At 36.1% G+C, this 18,115-nt stretch overlaps 1 protein-coding gene across 6 annotated transcripts in view; it reads right to left on the bottom strand.

The window, feature by feature from the left end:
* Positions 1-18,115, bottom strand: part of LOC109539372 (trinucleotide repeat-containing gene 18 protein) — a 121,709-nt gene that overhangs the window by 37,213 nt on the left and 66,381 nt on the right. The window contains exons 1-2 of one of the 6 annotated variants that reach the window (XR_002172110.2): positions 6,440-6,771; positions 6,325-6,383 (exon numbers count right to left, since the gene is read on the bottom strand). The exons of 2 other annotated variants lie outside the window; for them this stretch is intronic. Coding sequence is in view for 1 of the 4 variants with exons in the window: in XM_019907075.2 (XP_019762634.1) it covers positions 6,440-6,583 (144 nt within the window). In the remaining 3 variants the exon portion in view is untranslated. Of the gene's footprint in view, positions 1-6,324; positions 6,772-18,115 lie in introns of those variants that run through there. 3 more of the 6 variants (XR_002172111.2, XR_007282323.1, XM_019907075.2) reach the window with 3 other exon arrangements.

Raw genomic sequence — 18,115 nt, 5'->3', positions numbered from 1 at the left:
CGGGTTCTGATGAGAACAGTGTAAGCGTTCAAGCAAACCACTTCTGAAGATGCAAGCCACTCGTGCTTGCGAAACGTCAGGAGAAATTCCATTTTACGACGGCCTAAAAATCCGAAAAACCGATTAGTTTCAAGGAATGGCCTCCAAAGTATATGCCTACACCTACTTTTCAATCTAAAATCGACAAGTATCCTTTTGTGACAATCCCCGGTCTCCCTTGCCGGTGTTCTTTGGCATTCTTTTACACTCCCAACACTTTTTCTTTGTTTATTTAGTGAACTGAAACTGGCGTGATTTATCTGGACCTCATCCGCTTAACAGCCATAAAACTACATTGTTAAGTCAACTAAGCCGATATAATAATGTAATCATGTTTGATTAATCTGCAAATGACTTTGCTTTGATTTATGTACGACTACTTCTCAGTTACAATTTAGTTTTACAGATATAAAACGCCGAAATTGAATAATGGTCTCAGCGATTATTTGAACGCACAATCAGATTTTCTGTTGTTTACCACAATGTTGATACTAAGAGGGAATATTAAAAGGACGTTTTCCACAAAACAGACAAATGCATAGAATCCCCGATGGAAACAACTCGAATGCAATCTAAAGCGTGACTGCTAGAATGAAAACCCGATTTGAAAGAACGATAGTGAAAAAAGCAACAGCATCCTTGGTAATATGATTTACTTAATATTCAGTCCACGGAGAAGCAGCAGAGCGAGGACAAATAATGCATTCTAAACGTTAAAAATAGAAAAAAGAAATGGAACATATATTTATTATCTTCTTGAATAAAGCTAGACATCCTAGAAACAAGAAAAACCAGTCTGGCCCAGGCCAGCGTCTATATATGCATGTGCCGCTTTTTTTCCTGCTAGTGCTGGTCATACCTATTAGGTTCAGATGTCTGGAGCATACTTTTAGGCAAAGATTTTAGTTGAAATACACATATCAGAGCTAAAATCCACAAATCAAACATTGTTTTCCAAGCAACTGCTTGCACAGCAAAGATATTATTCTCACTTACGCGCACAAAGTACGTTTGCGATTAACCCAAGACTAGAACAATCACGTTTCGAATCGAAAACAAGCCCATTAGTAACGTGTTATTGTTACTGTAATTGCAACTTTGTAAAAAGATCTCTTGTATTCATTCTCACGCCCGAAAGATACTTATATGAATGTGTATTCATGTATGTATTTCATTAATTACTAATAAGACACTTAACAAGACAGGCAGAGAAGATATAAAGAGAATGTACAAAGCACGAAAACAAGGCTGAGACCAAATTAGGAATGAAACGGTTTGAAAATAAAGAGCAAAGTCATGGAAGCGAAAAATGGGGGCGAGTCACAAAACAAACAGAAAAATATATGCAACAAAAGCCGCGTATTAAATAAATGAAAAAATGATCAAGCTTGCTTTAAAAATAGTTCTGAAGTGCAAGTTATTGGTTTCTCTATCGTATTGCAATATTCAAGATAGATGTGAGAATAAGGACAAAATAGGAATTCGCACAGAAAATAGCTACCAAGCTACCACCAGAGCAGAAACAGAAAATGCGCAAATTAAAGATTTTGCGATAATTCCGTGACTGATCATCACATGGCAAATAACAAATCGTCCCGGTTGTTATGACTGCCTTAATTAAAATGTTTGAATTTTATGCATAAAAGTGTTATCTCCCGGATAATTATACACAGAAATGATTAATAAAGTTTTAAAAATTAACTCGTACACTAAACAAATGCTAAATGCAAATAAATGGTGCATGCATGTTGTTGAAATGGATGCTAATCTGTTATCAGACACACGGTGGAAACTTATTTTGATCATTTTCATTAATCATGGCAAATTCGCACTCCAATTCGCTAACCATCTTTTGCTTGATTCTTAATATAAATAACACTGTTCTGCTTAGGACGGAAGGTTAAACAACAATTGCAATATCAAGCTAATGAATTGCAATTACGGTTAACAACACTTGATACCTGAAGAAATATGATTGCTTATTAGCTATAAGAAAATGGAAGAAAACGTTCCGATTTCGAAACAAGCGTGTAGGATCAACATTAATAAATCCGACATGACAAATTTTAATGAGAATATTAATTGGCCTATATCCAACTAGTTCAAAAACGAAACATCTTTCTATCGCCTGGATAGATTTTACAACAGGTATTTGAAATTTTTTAAAGCACTTTTTCCTACTAAATTTTACGTTTTTTCCAAAAATCTAGAATTAGTTTGCCTGCCTTTGCTTCTGGAGCAGCATTTACCCATTAAACTCGGCTGATTAGAGGTCAAAAAAATGGTTCTTGATGGCACTACTAAAAACCTCAAATTTCCCCGAACATTTATTGCTCAACCAGTCATTTTATTCTTCTCTAAATAATCCAATTGAGGAAGAATGAAACTTATACCACCCGCCGAACCGTTCCAAGCAATCCAATTATTTATTTTATTTTAGTTTACAGGATTTGTTACTTCATTGCTGCTTTAGACTGCACACTTACGTAGACGTTTCGTTAATATTATGCTTAGAATTCTGCGACCTTGTAAACCCCGCATGACAATTATAATGCAAATTTGGTCAATAACTAACATCATGAGATAAGTCAAGCATTGATAATTTATAGCTAAACATTATAAAATTGCCGTTACTTAAACCTACAGTCTATTAGGCATTTCAACGCTGTTTGATTTGATCGATTGTTTAAATTAGTATTATTTTTAATTATCATTTCACTTAAAAAAACCTGATTTGCTGTTATTTTATACCTCAAGCTGGGTGAAAAAACGTTTGTTCAACTTTTCGAAAGTGCAAAACTAATGGAAATGATCAACTTTGCATCGAACCAATTTCTCAAAGTTTAAAAATTATTTTCTCCCAAATGGTTTATCTAAAAACTACTTATTCCAATTTTACGCTGTCAACTCTGGAGGGGGTTTAAGAACGACGAACAATTTCGAACACTCTAAAAAATTTCAATTGAAATGGTGTTTTTCCGATTATCAATCTTGCACATCGAACGGGCAAAAAGTAATAATTGTTTGTTGTCGGAGATAATGGCTAAAGTTTAATCATCGCAATAAGTGCATCTGATTATGTAACGGGACTTCTAGTTTTTGCCAGTGTTTTTCACCATGCAAAAGTAGCTTATACCACGTCATAAAATATGCACAATTGCAATAATAAAACGAGGTTAATTAAAATGAAAGCAGATTTTCCTTTTTGAGTAAACCGCTTGTTGGAATCTATATTTGTTCTTGCTTCAATGCCAAAAGCAAAGGTTATGTTATAATTATATCAATTTATTTCAAAGCGTTTGACTAAGCGAGGAAAATAAACTAGACATCGGGTTTACCGGAAAAAACGACGCTCTAAAAAGCCTGAGAAGATATAGATATAGAACGAATAAACATGTCGATTGGGGAATAGAGTCCAGAAAGTTTAATAGGAGAGAATGAAATTTTCGGCATTATCAAAGCTATCAAAGTCTCTGATGCATGCAAGTTTAGGTTTCGAAATGTGATTAGCCTCAAAATAACACTTCCGAAATCTCTACTTGTTTTTACATCGTCGCAAATTAGTGGTGTGCAAGCAACAGTAAATTCAATACAAAACAAGGTAGTTTTTTCTTGCAATTTCAGCTCAGCTGTTTGTAATTCTGCTTGCGGCGCGCACGTTTTTAGGAAAATGCGTCCCTTGAGCGCTGTATGTTTTCCAGCTTCTCCCCCGCTTGTCCTAAATTTTCCCGAATACTTGAAAACATGTTTTGATTACTCGCAATTAAACTCTCTGTAAAATAATAAACCTGCAATAACTGCTCGAAATGTTGACCGGCAGAACAAAGATTCTCTTATACAACATACTGATGATATTGGGATCTTTCCAAATTCAATTTGCTGTATTTTCTATTATATGCAGTAATTGTCCCGGGTGTGTACGTTAAATATGGACCGTAGATAAGCTGTTTTATGTGCTTTTATAAAAAAACGGACACAAAACAGCGCTCAATTTCTAAATCTTAATCACATGGGTTAACAATAAATGGTCGAGAACATTGTTTTATTAATGTTTTATTTAAATACTGCAAAGTTGACTGTTGGCAAAAAACGTATGACTGCTCTTTGTGTGCATTTTTATGCCTGAAAATTGATTAATAATACGAGTCAACCCTAAAACATTAAAAAACCCAGACTGAAAAATACACCGCCTTACAGACCAATCATATTTTATTGCTCGCACACTAGAACTGTTCAGTCTGTGATGAATTCATTATACGAGCACAAATTTGATTAATAATTAATATATATATATACAAATATCATTATAATAATTGCGTTCTAAGCAGAATAAAACTACATATCCTTGATTAATGGCTAACTTTCATATAAAATATAGAACTTAAGACTAAGTGTGTCGCAGGATACCCTCTAGATGATAGTTATTGATTGCTTTTTGATAAATAATTCGTTCTTATTGCGAAATAGGAGCACTATTTATCAATCTGTAATAAAAGACGTGAGGAAATTCTGTCTTTTGTAAAGACAAAAACTTTGAGGCGAAATACCCAAAAAAAAGTTTGTAAAAAAATGAATCCGCCTCAACAATATAGAACTTATCTACAAATATGATTTTGTTCAAGGGTGGGCACTTAATGGTAAGGGTGGCATAACTCATATTAGTCAAGGCGCAAATATCATTATATTTGCGCTCTAAGCAGAATAAAACTACATATCCTGGATACATAGCTAATTTTCATTTAATTACGGCTCAATCAACCCTACTTATAGGGTCATTCCCTATAAGTAATTAATTCGTGTAAATCGACGTTTTCAATCTGGGCATATATATATAGCTAGATAGGACGATGATACCCTACTTTGAATACATATTGCTTAAGATGACTGGGATCATCAACCAAAACATAATAAAATGCAAGAGAAACCTGTAATCTTCTATGCGTTGTAAGGTAATCGGTGGTAAAAATTAACATCTGTTAGGCATCTTCGAGGTTTATTTAAATATCTTGCGATAGCTCGAGTGCGTATGGCAGAATCTAGCGCAACTTCCGCACTTTCTTCTTGCTAAATATTCATTTCGTAGAGATGAATGGCAATTAGTTGGAGCAGGATTTCCTGTTTGCCAAAGTGTCGAAAAGCCAGTAGTACAGTACAGAAGCGCCTTCCAGAAAGGAACTGGGCAACTAAAGTTACTTTTGAAATTGCTTAAGCCAAAAGTAATAAAAAATCGGCGATATACAAAGAACATACAAATTAGGGCAGGATGAGGAGTTGATAGAGAGAGAGTGATATTTACATTATGTACAAACCAGAGACAAAATGAATACAATTCAATAGGATCAGGACAAGGTGTTAAGGTTGGTGTTGTTGTAAGACTTAAAAAATTCCTGCGGAACATTAGACGACAAAATGGGAACAAGATGAAGAATTGTAGGTTTTGAGTCTACCTCTGAGCACTGTTTGAAGAAGATAAATCTAATCTTCCATCAATTGGATTGGTAAACATTAAAACTAGTTTTCGGATGGCAACGGAAGGTGGCTTTTGATGCCAAAGACACATCAATTACACCGGCTATGAAGAGGAAGAACATCAAGAACGTAATCTTCAATGTAGTCGGCCTGTTAAGTTCAAAGTGCATGCAAAAGAGTAAACAATAAGACAATAGGTTTCAACATGAGGCAGCATTTAGGCAGGCGCTGATACCGTATTGTTTAACGAGGATTATCTGCATTTTAGGGTGATATTAATAGCCTTCTCATTACCGGGTAGGTGACCTATGCAAAATTGCAAAAATGTATTCGATTCCTGTGGTCATTATACGTAAGCTGAACAGCACCGAAAAATAAAAGGCTAAATGGAAATCTATTCAGAAGGTTTTATTCGAAATCTGTTAGAAGCATTGCGCCTGGCATTTATGTAGGTATGAAGGACAAGTCGAAAAGTCAAGGTAGGAGTTCTACTACTTGCTAATGGGAGAGCATTCTATTTTGGGCGGTGCTTATTGAATTGTACCCGAGTTTTAACAACAAGAAGACCGTTGTTTAATTGGTCGATGGAGAATTACTCGGCTGGCTGTTTAATCATCTACATCTTGTGGGATTATTTCTGAAACAGTTTCGCCGAAAACGTAAACAAGCTATCATACGATAGAGGATTATGGGTTGGTATAGAGGAACATGGTTGTTTGCAGTGTGCGCTCAACGCTTATTGAAGGTGTTAGTTTCGTTGAGGAACAATACCTGGTGCTAGTCTATGGTTATATTAAAAAAAATCATAAAACTTACTTCAGACGCTGACTAAATCTCGCTCGATCTTGCGAGACGCCCTATCACAACATTACAAACTATCACAGCGATGTATCACAGCGAATTTCGGGGAAATTACAATTTAGACATGTACCTTTTTGTTAACGTGCACCTTTTGCCGCATTACGCCGAAACATTTTTTAAACGCCTTTTTCAAGATGTTCTGCTCCAAGTTGTTGATCTTCACGCAGCAACAGTTTTTCGTACAAGACGCGAACGAAACTTGTTTCACAGTCATCTGTCTTCTGCGCGGCTCCTAATCAAAAACAACTCTAATGCAACACTTGCGATGAATCTTACGCGCTTCAGTTCTGCGCGATCGAAAAACAAACGCGTCGTTCTCAGGCCGAAGTCGATCGCAGAATGCCGAGACTGGCGCTGTCAAGTGTAGAGCCGAGATCGTCTAGACAGTGGAAAATCGCCTCTGCCCCGCGCCCCCCCCCGCCTTACCGCCGCCCGACGCGTCAGGGCTGTCTGTGATAACACCGGCGACCCTGAGGATGCACGCATGCCACAGTCGAACAGCAACGTTGTCAATTCCTCGCAGCCGGACCGTCTACGTTTCTTCAGTGTTTAGTCTGTCGCACTGCCAAACGTTTTTTTTGCTTCAGACTCGTCTCAGACGCGTTTTTAAGCCAAGTGGGAGGGGCGAAAGGGTTCGAAACTTTCGGGGAACTCTTTCGTTTGTTTTCTGACTAATGCTCGCCACGTCACGACTGTTGGGCTGTTTCTAATTGTTACTTTTGGGGCTGATACCACTCGTATGCAATTGAAGAGAATAACATCAACGTAACTTCTAATTGAAGATAATTCAATAAGAACATTTGCTAAAGAAAGCTAAACAAATAATGAGTTGCTCTGTCTACACACTTTCTCACTGGTTAATGTGCTCGCGGTACTTCTTAGCTCACATTTGTTTGACTGGAAATGTACATTAGCTGGCAATTTACATTGTTGGAAAATCCGTTAAATACCTACCTCTCCTTGCGTTCGCAACACAATTACAATGTTTCCGGCAATCTAGGAAATCCGGCAATATGCAAAATGCCTAGGCATTCTGCAAACTGACCCACTCGCCAGGCGTTAGTCCTCACATTGACTAGACAATGTGCATAATACCTGACGATGCAGCAAGATTGTTGTTTACTTTATGCGGAGCGGCGATTATGCCAAACTTTGTTGTTCAGTGAAAAGGCAATGGCGAAATAAAGACATTTTTGGTGAAATTAAATTCACTATTACATATTATTTTAATTGTAATTACTTATTAAGACCAAATACTGCCTTGTTTGACCAAACACACAACAATTTAATGCAAAAACATTATTTAACAATAATTTATCAACAGCACTAAAGTATCAAAGCATAAACTATTAGCTCCACAACTGCAGATTTTTTTTATATTTTTGTGCACACACAAAATAATGTTTCGCAAACGTTAGTAAGATCCTGAAATGAAAACATCGGACATTTGATGTTGATACTAGATAGAAAATTTTCTGCAAACCCTTTGATAGTGCCGATACAGCATTGCCAGCTGCACCCGAAAAAAGCCTCTTTTTGCAGTCAGTTGACCAAAAAATGTGGCAACTAGAAGTTGAATACATTTAGTCGATTATTTACCAATGCATTCTTTTAAAATGTCATAGTAGTAGCAAAATAAAATTACAGTAAAGTCCGCTTATAAAGAACCCGGTTATAGTGAACTTTCGGTTAAAATTAACTTTTTTCTTTTAATTGAAACTCCAAATCAAAACCAATTCCTGGGCTTCAGTCATTTATTGTCTATTTATCAATTAAAAAACGTTTCGGTATTTTCCACCATCATCAGTTTCTCTGAAATAACAGATAGTAAAAAAATTTTTTTCATTAATCTAAAAAACAATCACAGTTTGTCAACAGCTTCATCATATCACACACTAAAATACATTACAATTGCAACACTTTAAAACAGGACAATCAATTCTGGGAAGAGACTAGAATTCTTCGTTCAAATACTCAATTATTTTTACTTACATGTGTAGCGTTGTTGCTACTTTAAGCCTTGGCATATATTTGGAGTATTAATTTTGTCCATTTTGCACACAAAGCGAAATACTGTTTATATTGATTTATTTTACTTTCAGGTATTTTTCTTTGCATTCTAAGAATATTATTTTTGGTTTGCAAAATTCTTCAATATACCGGGTGTTAAGATTGTCGGTATCCGATCTGAAATTCATAGCATTGTTATGTTTTTTAATCTGTATCATTTCATGGACTCTCCTCTTATTATAATTACTCTCGTTAATCAGTATTTTTGTGTTATCAAAATCAAAATTATGCAACTTCTGTTGTGCATGCTGTGCTAATGCTGTACCATTTTCATTATTTTTTCTTAGGCTATACTTTTGTTCGTATATTATTTTCTTTAGATATGGTCCTGTTTGACCTATGTATGTGTTATCATACTTCAAACAGTCTATTTTGTAAATTACATTAGGTGTGTCTAACTTGTTAATCCTAGGTTTAAATTTTGTGAAACATTCATTTGCTAAGGTGTTTTTAGTTTTTTCTGCTATGTTGATATTATGTGGTTTGAATATTATTAACAAAATAAAAAGTGGAGTAAAGCAGAGTGACATTTGTAAGGAATTGGCACTTGGAAAGTCTACTGTTGCAGCAATATGAAAAAACAGAGAAAACATTTTATCAGCGTATGACAAAACAAATGTTAGATGTACAAAGTTAAAATTATCTGCACATGAAAAGGTTAACAAGGGATTTATTAAGTGGTTTACTCAAAAAATACAAGAAAAAGTTCCCATAAGTGGCAGTGTTTTGCAAGAAAATTCTAGTGTTTTTGTATTATTTTCGTGTTTTTGTATTATTATTCGCTTATAGCGAATTCCGGATATAACAAACCAGTTTTAGTTCATTTTTCAAGTTTGTGATATCCGGACTCAACTATATTTAAATGTAAGTTAATCAATTTGAAATTTGTATGCATCGGCAAACTATCAGAACATCGATGTTTCCCTAATATTGATATTAACTTTCGATGGCTACCATCGATGTTATAAAATCGATATCCCATCCCTAATAAAGGAATAAGAACTGATAATCAAATACCAAGACTAAAGACGCGGTAAATTTTACAAAGTTGTTTGCTACTTAGGGCACTAAACAACGAGAGAATTGAAATTTACAGTAAACTTTCCTTGAGCACAGTTTCGTAGCAACAAGTTTATGCACACTGTCTAGTCAATGTGAAGATTAAACATATCTAACACTCAGATTGACTAGCGCGTACGGCATTTTGCATATTGCCTAAAATACCGTAGTCAATGTTTCAGTAGTATATGTACCAACAATAGAAAATTTCATATCTCCCAAAATACGATGCTGAAACTACAGGCCAACGATGTTATTCATTAATGTTTTTACAACAAAGTAGAATTTGATAATTAAAAATGAAAATTTTGGGACATCAATTACTGCAACCATACACAGCAGAACAGTGACTGTATAAAACACAGTGAGACACAAACTGTAAACATTTTGAGATTAAATTAGCTTTAAAGATGAGCTTTATGATACAACAGTAGTTCTCGATGTTTTCAAATTGTGCAAGAAACGGCCGCACACTTGAAAAATCCTGATCGATCCTTTAATTACTAATATGATGGTGTTTTCAAGAATATCACAGTAGATCGTTCCTAAGGTAAACATTGAAATTGCGACAGTCTAATAGCGTCTAGACACAAACTGGGTAATTATTCATTAAGGGACATAATGAGTAGCACTCATTAAAATGTACGCTTAACAGTCAAAGTTCAACTGGCAGGAAACTGTTGTCGTACTATGAAACGTAGTAATCAATAATTACATAATTAGACGCACGGGAATTAATTAAGGTGTAATTCTACAGTTGAAATCTTCAATTCGTTTAGCCATCTGAGCCGAATCAATCAACTGCAGTTTCACTGTGAGATCAGTCCGTTATAAAGCATTTCAATACAGTCTGCCGTCCACACTTTTTGTCCACAAATATTCAACTGTATTTCAAAAGTTACTCAGGACTCAAGACAACTTAATTCAAACGTTTTGATATTATATTTTACACTGAAAGAAGTCCTATTTGGTTCAGAAAGCCCAGATTGTACGATAAGAGCGCGATCGTCCGCGAAGCTGAGTTTGCATGAGTTTCCATTCGATAAGATTACATTTGAGATTTTGAAGTAAGTCCTTCATATTTCAAAATGCTGGAAATTAATTTCCTTAATTTTCCAAAAACGCCATTTACTTCTCTTTGGAATGATGTGAAAGTCAGCGTTCTTGCTCCGTTTGCTTCCGAGAAATGAGCAAAAACGGGACGGAAAACATGAAATTTTGGCATAATTTTGCGAAGACTTAGTGTCTGATATTCAACTTTCGCTTTCTGTATGAAAACTACTCGAATTTCCTCACTCATGTTATTACGCGCAAACAGACTCAACAAAAAACATGGAATTCTAAAACTTCTTAAAATCAATACTTTTTTGAGAAAGCCAACCTTATTGGTGGTTAACTTTGAAAAAAGGCCATTTGGTTCTCTCTGGAATGATGCAGAAAATGAGCGTTCTCAATGTTATACCGCAGAATAGAATTTTTTTATAGGTCTGACCTTCAACCAGCATTCAAGTAGCGACTAGAATTATAAAGATCCATAATCGATCAATTGGTGGCATGCAATTTTCATTGGTATCCGTATTTTTTTCATAAGTCGGCAACGTGGTGTCTGGCGTCAGATGGCCTACTTCCACGTTTTTTCGTAGAAGTGGGTGCATTTTTACAGCGATACGCGTGTGTGCCCCCCATTAGGAAATCCGAACTAATTTTGATCGGATGTATGGATTATACAAGGTGCTTTCCTAGACCGGCCAGACAGACAAAAAACGTTGCACAACCGAAACTCGCCGTCGCACTACGTTTCGCTTTATTGATTGATTCGCATGGCGAATCATGGGCTCACCGGACATAATTTCTACTGTTTGGTGTGGAAATTTCCCTGTCTTGTTCGTCGCTCGTCGGCAAACGAATTATTCCTATAAAATTCCCCTCAATATTAATGATGTTTTCACTTCAATCTATGCTGAACTAACTCAAACTGAAATAGCTCAATACATCGGGAAACTATTACTTTCATCTATGAATTGCAGACAAAATATCCTCTCTCTTATCGGTTGGTCTTCGCTATTAAATCGAAATTTTGTTCTGCCAGAAAAAAACCTGAAATAGCATTGATGTGATAGATTCGATGAAAAGGTTATTTCTGCGTGTGAGAGATGTTAAAAAATCACACACTTTTATTATTTTGAACAGACAACACTTTTATTATTTTGGTATTTCAGCAGAAGCGAAGCTAAGGTTCACTGAAAATTTGTAACTAAACATTGTTCAGCATGAAGAGTCCAATCCATCGACCATATGCACAAGTTAGTGTGTTCTTGTTTCTTTGTACGTTCGACTATCCTACCAGGATACAAATTGCACCGCAAAAACCGACAGATCGTCTAGACGAAAGCTTTCATTTGTATTTATTAAGTATGTGAAGTACGAAGATTTATAGCTGAATACACCTATTGTATGTCTACAACCAAACCGCTTGTCAAGTGATATGTTGGAATAATGGCAGTATCGAGCTTAATACTGCCGTTAATCAACAAATAACTGAGCAAGCACACATATTATATGAAGGCCCGTTTAAATTTTACAGATCTTTCAAATAATTTGTATTTTAATGAGCAAAAATGGGACGGAAAACACGAAATGTTAGCATAATCTTGCACCTAAATGTCTGATATTGAAATTTCGCTTTCTGGGTCAAAACTGCTAGAATTTCTTCACTCATGTTGTTATGACTGAATCGAGTTTTCAATTCTCTGTCGAACGATGCCAAAACGAACTCTGTGGCTCAAATGGGGCCTGAGAAACTTCGAAAAAAGCAGCGTCAAGTTTGAGTCGATTTTGCAACTCAAAAAAAAAGACGCAAATCTAAAACGTCGTGAAAAAAATACTTTTTTAAGAAAACTGCCAACATTTCATTCCGGGGCGCTGCTTTTCCGAAACATTGTTAAAAAGCGGACGGACCATCATCCTTTCCAGTTCGCAAAATGCGTGCACTTATGGGCCATCGGAATGCTCCAACTGAAGCCACTGTGAGAAAATTAATGAATAAGTTTCAGTTTCGAAAAATGCAGCGTCTTAACTGAGCCGATTTTGCAACTCAACGAAAAACATACAAATCTAAAACTGCTTGAAATCAGGACTTTTTCGAAGAAACTGCGAACATTTGCTGATCGATGGTTCACTTTCTAAAAAGGCCATTTAGTTCTCTCTGCAATTCTATAAAAATGAGCGTTCTTGCACCTTTTGCTTCTGAGATATGAGCAAAAACGGGACGGAAAACACGAAATGTTGGCATAATCTTGCATCTAAATGTCTGATATTGAAATTTCGCTTTCTGGGTCAAAACTGCTAGAATTTCTTCACTCATGTTGTTATAACTGGATCGAGTTTTCAATTCTCTATCCAACGATGCCAAAACGAACTCGGTGGCTCAAATGGAAGATTTATAGCTGAATACACCTATTGTATGGCAGTATCGAGCTTAATACTGCAGTTAATCAACAAATAACTGACTAACCGCACATATTATATGAATGCCCGTTTAAATTTTACAGATCTTTCAAATAATTTGTATTTTATCTTCTAAGTTGGTACGATCACGAGTACATATAAGTTCCATGTGTATCTAAATCCTAGTCATTGGAAACGATAAAATAGTGTCTTAAACTACATGTTTTGTTGTGATATCAATATTTGGCTAAAGGAAAATCTTCAGGTGTGCTACTGAAGCTTGATTGGTCTTTGGAACTTCCCCTTTTCGGTTCTATTTAGTTGGAGACTTTGCGAATGGCGTGAAACTCATTATGGTCTTAACCGTCACCAATTGGCCTTACAGATTCCGATTGTTGATCAGCTGCGTCACAGCCAAACAAAGTTCCCAATTGTAACTCATCGCGAATCAAAACTTTGCACTCAATCAAATATCTTTAAAAACACATTCATAAATTGAATAAAATCTACTGCTTCGATGCATCCCCTAAATTGCCTTCATTTTGGAGATCACTGCTACATGAAATATGTGATGAGATTTAGTCTGCTGCTTTAATAATAATGCTGATCAGGACAAACGTGTTTTTCCCCATTCTCCCCAAATATTTTGACTCGACCGAAAGTCCTGCTAGAGGACGACATGCGAACATGTATCAACAAGTGTCCTTAAATTTAAGCCAGGTGTCCCCGTTAAAATGCAGCGGAAATGCAATTCTAATCTATGCAGTTGTTCATTGACAAAATTGAAATGTAACGTCTGATTTATACGTCGCAAGCCCCCTTCTGCATGAAAAATGATCAAGATTCCGCAGCCTTATGCAGTTTGAAAGTGAAGTCAATGTTACCTGTTTCCTGGGCGCATAAAATCTGGATTAATTTTGATGATCTCCTGACGAGCTCAACTTAGAAACTATGATGGACTTATTAGACACGACAATTTACAGTCACAAGTCGCGACAGCGACATGCTTTTCCCTTGGTGGTGAATAATCTAAATATGTCATGCATTTACATTAACCTACTTCCGACTAAGTTCAAACACCATTTTAAAATGCAAATGTACCATTCAGTGTCACAATCGGCTGAATTCATCGAATCTAATTCAAAGCTTGTGTGTTTTTTTGTGTTGGTGAGCGATGATGGGATTGCTATTTGTTATGAACTGAATAATTCCCATAAATTGTTAGCCAGACAAATGGATTCCCGGCACGAGAAATGCAAATGTTCAGGAACGAGCGCAAATTAGAAAAATCTACAGACACCAATCGGCAAAGTGCACCGCAATGTGGGAAGGAAAAACAATTAAAAGTTTGCATTATTTTTATGTTAGCAACAGCGGGCGGATAGGATGATTCAATAGTACAAAGCGCACTTTTTCCACTGCAAGGTTACTTACTTACATAATTGAAGGTTACCCAGTAATTAGTATTGCATGGCTAGTTTATTGTGTAAACGTGTTTTTTTTTCAGTGTTGGGTGTGTACGGCCTCGTCTAGCATTGTCGATGCAGTAAATCTGCCAGATCCTAGAAATTAATGATATTGTCCATCGACAAACACTGTTGAACGATAATAAAACCAAACGTTCTCGAACTGTGCAAGCTTCGAACATCTTGAAATCAATTTGCTAGCTGCAGATTTTCCAAAGAAAATTCATCAACTGTTGGCCAATTTCGGACGAATCCTAATGCAATATGCTGCACGAGGTTTCTTCAGTTGTTTCGCCTTACCTCAACCTAGTTGAGAAACGACTTAGACGCCTGTTCTAGTCTCGTGCCCTTGAGTTTCGAAGACAAAAGTTTAAAAGTAAGAGGAATAGATGAATGCCATTGCAGCATAATGCGCTTAACTATACCAGTCAGATCACGTTTTCATGAGTAACGCAGATAGCCTAAATTTTATTGCTCAAAGACGTAATGGAACACTTTCGTAAATCCCCAATTGGCACTAAAGCATCACTATTTTTAGATGGACGGCTTTTGTTGAGTCAACTTCTTGCTATTGAAGATACCCAGAAACGTGTACGGAGGTTCACCATATAATCTTTTGTCAAAAATACGCCCATTTAGTTGAATTCCACTGAATGTAAACCGATAAATGTTGAAAAGTGCCTGTTCAGAAATGTATATGTATGTGGTACAGACGCGGTTAATTCCCCAAAAAGATTCGTAGGAATTTAAAAAACCAGTGGTTTGAACCCATTTAAGCTCTGAGAACCTCACGGTGTTGCTAGAATTGTGCTGAGCCAAAAGTTTGCCTCATAAATGAAATGCACCGCTTTACTGAAATTTTTTCTGAGCGTCGGAGCAGGCCAGTTTGGACAGAATAAGTGGTACATTCGTTCAAATTTAAACATTGAATAAAATGGAATTTCTTCCTGACGTTTCGCAAGCACACTCTTCTGATCTATCATCAGATGATAGATCAAAACAGTTTCCATTTTACGGCGGTCCAAAAAGGCAAAAACCCCACCCCAGTTTCAAGGAATGGTCTCGAAAGTCTATCTCTTTGGATAATACAAAACTAGCAGAAATTTGGAGTTTTTCGAAATAATAACAATCACGTTGTATGAAATGGCTTCCATTGTGTTTTTTATGAAGATTTATTTTCTGACTTTATACCTTTGTTACTTTGTCTCTCATTATTTTCAATGCCCACTTAACATTCGCCATATCAATTTAGCCAATTTCCTGATAATTCTCGCTGGTAAAGCCTAAGTTTCCGCTTGTTATCCCTACAAGTATCAGTATTGCACAATTGATGTATGCCAATTGATCATTTGCAATTGAGTCTAGACATGCGTTTTTTTTGTACTTTGATTAACGAGTCATTATTCTCTGGAATATAGACTGAATATGTTCTGTTAATACGTTTATTAGCCCGCTTTGTTTACAAAAACTTTCCTAGATTTTCGCGCAAATATATTGAGAATTCGATAAGCTTTTTCATTATCCTATTGGAAGTGGGGTTTATTTGTGTGTTCTCTATTTCTTTCAACATCTTTTTAGTTCAGGCACTTTCTTAAGTGTTCTCCTTTGCCAGCTTTTTTTATTTGTAAAAATATTATTCCGGTTTACTGGGAAGCAACCAATTTACTCGCTTTAGATCATTTTTTTACGCGCTTTTAACATGAATTTGCCTCCCTAAAACGAAAAGGGTTTTTTCTATTTAATGCAGAAGTTGGCATTGCTGAGACGAAATCATCTGTTGTCTGATTAGTTTTCTGAGCCTAAAATCACATTTTCGAATGTACATGGAATACTTCACTGGCTAATCATCCACACTCTCATTGTATACGCTTAAGTTTTGATTTTTTGTTAATCGTTTTATTTCGATAACAATTCAAATATTTGCAAAATATAGTAATTCGAAAGTGAAAGCAAACACAAATATTGCGATTATTTCTGGCGTACACTAATTCGTTTCCCGCATACTTTGTAGCCAGGCGTTTTTTAGTGCAAAAATACCACCAATCTAAAAAGTGTTCGAAGCGAAACGTCCAAAGGTTATCATCGCTCGTGTTAATGAGTCTTTAAAGCTTGACTTTAGATTAGCGGAAGCACAATCATCACACGGAAGATGATCGAATATGTTGTAATTGGTCGTACTAATTCGATTCTACAAATTGGCAATTTATATCAATTGGAAATCACACGAAACGCAGATGTTTCTTAATGGCTCGCTGGTGATTTTCCTGATTTTTACTGGGTTATTAGCGCTTTGAATGAAATTTAAATAACCCGTCGAAAATGATTCAGATATTACTTGATAGTACATGGGGGCAAATTAAGTTAGGGAAGATGGTTTTTACAATTACAACTGGGAGATACTTTTAAACAGCAAACACCGGTAAAAAAGTGGAGATTCACAATCAAGGACGATCGATGTTTGCACGTAGAGATAATATTTCAAACTGTGCTGTTTTCAATGGGCACAATATCAGAAAAGGGCAGGCACATTTCAGAAATCACAGCCTGAATATGGTTAACAATCGAGTGTTTCAAAAAGCAATTAGAAATCAACAGCAATTCTTGAATCACGCCCTATTAGTGTCGTATTGTGGACTTAAGAATTTTTGAATAGCCCTAGACTTTGTAAACGCCATTAAGCAGCACATCAATGTGTTGCCTTTTGAGTTAACGCCAACAGTGTTAAGGTTACTTCTGTTCTTTATTAGTAAACAGTTGTATTAAAAACAGTTAGAAACCATTAAGTTACGTCCAATTGTGTTTGCTTCCTTTCAATAAAAGTCCATTCAACACCCATGTGCGTGAAAATAATATCTATGCGAAAGGCTTCGGGAAAAAATAAAAATTCCCGCACCGTTCGAGCCAAGCTCAAGACCTGACAATTCACTATTATAACAGGACCCAAAAAAACAGTTGAGAGGAAATCGAATAAAAATGTACCCCCGGTGTCTTCCCAGGCGCAGCCGAAAATATAACGGTTCTAATCCATCTGGTATTTAGAATAATAGAAGAGTCTCTCAAGGGCAGCGACAAGGGCACCGCATAACCCTATGTTGGCCGCACAAAAAAAACGTTTGGAAAAATAAATTAAGCGCACCTTTTCAATCCCCATTTAAATAGATGATGGTAACAAAGCCTTGGGATAGAATGCTTAAATAAATAAAGTGGGTACATGCTAAGTAGTTGTTGTAGTGATTTTCATGACGAAATTATGCATAGCCGCTACCACATCTCCGACTCTTTGAAAAACGGTTTAAATAACGTCCGATAAAGAAATTCTCAGCCTGTAAAAGTTTATGGAGCTTTGAAATGGCCGTTAAACGGATCGACTCGGCATAAATCGGGATTTTTATTGGGGTTTTTTGCAAGCATCCCCCGTTGATCAAGGCCGTCGAAAAGCCCTCATTAACCACTGCCGCAATACCGCACCTTTGAATGAAGCAGGTCCGGAGTTAGCATAAGAAAAAGTCGATTCAATAGAGGGATTTTTAACTATCTTTGGGCATACGCCATAGCTATTATCTGCTGAATAAGAAAATAGAGTAGGCAGGTTTCTTATACGCGATTAAATCTAAATTGTACATACTTTCCTGACTGTGTTTCAATTCCAAATCAAAATCAATTCCTGGGCTTCAGTCATTTATTGTCTATTTATCAATTAAAAT

The sequence above is a fragment of the Dendroctonus ponderosae genome, unplaced genomic scaffold, assembly GCF_020466585.1.
Source record: "Dendroctonus ponderosae isolate FM_Combo_2020 unplaced genomic scaffold, Dpon_F_20191213v2 Dpon_F_20191213_9, whole genome shotgun sequence".
NCBI lineage: Eukaryota > Metazoa > Arthropoda > Insecta > Coleoptera > Curculionidae > Dendroctonus > Dendroctonus ponderosae.
The sequence above is the reverse complement of the archived record's forward strand: the minus strand, read 5'-3'. Positions and strand labels throughout refer to the sequence as shown.